Below are 3,091 nucleotides of genomic sequence, written 5' to 3'. Positions count from 1 at the left end.
TCTAGAAGGATTCATAAAAATGCTACCAGCTGCTATTAAATAAAATGTTCTTTACATAAAATAAATACTTGCCTATATATTAAAGAACTATACATTTCACTTTTATATAAAAAAAGTGTTTCAATTTGCTTATTGCTGAATCATTAATATGGAAAAGATTATAACTTGTATCAAGGTTATTGGCTACAGATTGTTAATTTAAGACACTGTTTTAAATATTATATTAAAATTAAGGCGTATCAAGGTCATGTTACTTCCAAAGGGCAACAAAAACATTCTATCTTTCAGATCAACACAAATCATTGCATATTGATAGAAAAAAGATTATTAGCTCTTGTTAAATCAATAGGCATATTTTAAAAGGATAGGGGTTTTGATTTTTAGTCTTTAAGAACATAAAGAATATTGCTTTTTTGCACAAAGACCTTTTAAATTTTTTAAATTTTTGATGTTGAAATTATTGATGCGTTTAGATATTTTATCTATGTATTGGTAAGTAATTAATTTAATTCAATAATGTACTAAAATAAACAATAAATATCTTTGTGACAGCTTTTTTGGAAACTATTCAAGTAACAGAAGCAATAGCAAAAGAAGACGGTACAAATATCTGGCTTTTTGAGGATATACAAAAAAAATTAGCCATTAAAAATAAACATTCAAAATGAAAAAATAATTTTTGTTTATTTTACCAAATAAAACATTTTGATAAATAAAAATATTAGAAATATATTTAAAATTACTCATTAATTAATAAATAAATGTACCAAATTAGTAAAAAATCTTAATTTAGTATTTCGTTTAAACAGTAAAAGGTTTAAAATGTAGAACTTCTGTTTTAAGAACGATTTCTTTCTAGAGTGTTTACTTTTACTTCGGCCAGGGATTCTCTGATCGTATTAGTGTATACTCTAGTAATGCTATTTACAAATTCGACGCTATGGTTTATTGTTTTATGTGTATAGACCAATTCACTAACGCCTCTGTAGCCTTCCCAACAATCAGTGTATATAATAGATCCTTTAAGACATATTCATCTATAATTTTCAGTAATGTCTCTATCCTTAAAAATGACTTCTAACATAAATTTTCGTTCTTTTGTTTTTTAACCACACCCCAAAACCCAGATGCCTTCTATCTTATGTCCTTTGTTATACTTTCGGCGATCAAATTTTGATTCATCTATTCTAGCAATTAAACGTAGACCTCACATTTTGCAGGTCAAATTAACATGTCTACCACTGTGCTTTAAAATTCTATAGATAATATTTTTTCCTTAACCAGATAGTAATCTAATTAATTTAGAACTAGAATTTAGTAATAATAAAAATAAAATTTCAGAAATGTGCTGCTATGGGAACTTTAAATAAAAAATATCTTCTTTTTCGTTACATCATCCTACCTCTATATTCTTTTTCTTACGCAGCTTACTTTACTTTATATATATTTTTTACGCTGCCTAAATTGACTGAACATTTTTGACAAAGTCTACTTGTTACTATATTTGAGTAGAAATTATCAAATATTTCACTAGCATTTTTAAGATTTTAATACATTTTAAGGGTTAACCAAAAAATATATAATGTTATATATTTGTATAATTTTTACCCCTATGTCGCATCCTTGAAAAAGGATACCGAACTTAAAATGATTTTCTAAAATACTTTAAATTAAAAACGCTTTAGTATGAGACCGTTTTTCTTAAACTGAACATAAGGGTATTTTTGTACTTCTTCCTTTTATTCATTCTTATTGGGGTTAAAAAGAATAAAATATTTATAAGAATAAATTATTAAAATAATTTAGGTATGTAGTAAGAATACTACAACCCAATAAAATAAACTATAATATATAATTAAAATTTAAAGAAAGCTTATTTAAATCTTTACAAAAGCAAAAGATAGAATAAAAAACATATTTCTTTAAATTTTATTAATTTAAATGTCATTTTATTGTAAAATAAACAAAAATATTTTTGATCTTTTTTTCATTTTTGATGTTTATTTTTGGGGGCTAATTTTTTTTTGTATACCCTCAAAGAAGCCCCTGATCGTATTCTTTAGCCTAGCAAAAAAATGTTTTACATAAAAGCAAGTTTTCAATTTTATTAGATAAAAAAAAGCTTTTAGTACCAAGCATTTTTGTTTCACATTTCATTGTGTGAAATTACATATTTATAAATTAATTAAATACTAAAATATATAGGTTTTTACAAGTAAATTCATTTTCTTGTGCTAATAAAATGATTTTAAAAACTTTTATTATTAATTTCTCCTTTTTTAAAATCACCTCTCAATTTTAACAGTCTGCTATAAAAAGAACAAACTTTCTTTTTGACACCAATTAATAACTTTTGAATTTTATAAGGGTAATATTTGTCACGACGAAAAAAACTATTATCAATCACTTGTAAAATCGTCAAGGTGTGTATTAAAAATTAATATTTTTTGTAAAATGTCATCATACAAGCTAAATTTATCACATGCTAGATCCAATGATTCTATAAAATCATGCATTGATTTTTGCTTCGTCTTTATATAAATTCCACATATAGTTTCTAAAAAACTTGAAAGACTGGTTAAAGGAAGAATTGCTTTGTGCTTAAAGTCATTAGATAAAGGATATATTTTAAGTTTTTTCATAAATTGTGGTATTTTTTTTTTAATGATCGGTTTACAAAATTCTCTCATAATATATTCATTGGTTTTATACCAATTAAAAAGTTTACGCTCATTAGCTGTAAATTGATAATAAAAAAGAAAATTATCATTATTTCTTTTTATTTTAGATTTCAAAGCTTTTTCACTGCCATTTGTTTGTATATTAGATACTTTGCTAGTTTTAAATTTTGTCCTTTTATCTTCCACGTTGTTATCATTTTTGTAAACGCTATTTAAAAAAGAACTAGTTTCAGAATTCATAGTCATTAATGAATTATAACAACCAAATTGTGTATTTATAAGAGAATTATTTGGTTTATTTATATAATTAGTTCTTATGTTATGCATATGGTAATCTGATATATCATGATCACTTGTCTGTAAAAAAGCGATATTTTCTGGATTGGCAAATTGTCCTTGTAATAAATCAT

General features: G+C 24.2%; 3 protein-coding genes across 3 annotated transcripts; 2 read left to right on the top strand and 1 right to left on the bottom strand.

Moving 5' to 3' along the window:
• Positions 1-1,127: 1,127 nt before the first annotated feature.
• On the top strand, positions 1,128-1,262 carry AAJ76_2370001964 (hypothetical protein; the record flags this gene model as incomplete). The annotated part of the gene is made up of 1 exon (XM_024474735.1): positions 1,128-1,262. One exon carries the CDS (start codon positions 1,128-1,130, stop codon positions 1,260-1,262), a length of 135 nt encoding a protein of 44 aa, XP_024329517.1.
• Positions 1,263-1,941: 679 nt separating this feature from the next.
• Positions 1,942-2,088, top strand: AAJ76_2370001150 (hypothetical protein; the record flags this gene model as incomplete). The annotated part of the gene is made up of 1 exon (XM_024474734.1): positions 1,942-2,088. One exon carries the CDS (start codon positions 1,942-1,944, stop codon positions 2,086-2,088), a length of 147 nt encoding a protein of 48 aa, XP_024329516.1.
• A 311-nt stretch (positions 2,089-2,399) lies between these two features.
• Positions 2,400-3,091, bottom strand: AAJ76_2370003 (hypothetical protein; the record flags this gene model as incomplete). The annotated part of the gene is made up of 1 exon (XM_024474736.1): positions 2,400-3,091. A coding segment is annotated over one exon (692 nt), but the record flags the coding sequence as incomplete, so codon positions are not given.

Source organism: Vairimorpha ceranae (assembly GCF_000988165.1).
Source record: "Vairimorpha ceranae strain PA08 1199 chromosome Unknown NODE_237, whole genome shotgun sequence".
In the NCBI taxonomy this organism is placed as follows: Eukaryota; Fungi; Microsporidia; family Nosematidae; genus Vairimorpha; species Vairimorpha ceranae.
This window is presented reverse-complemented; position numbering and strand designations above follow the sequence as displayed.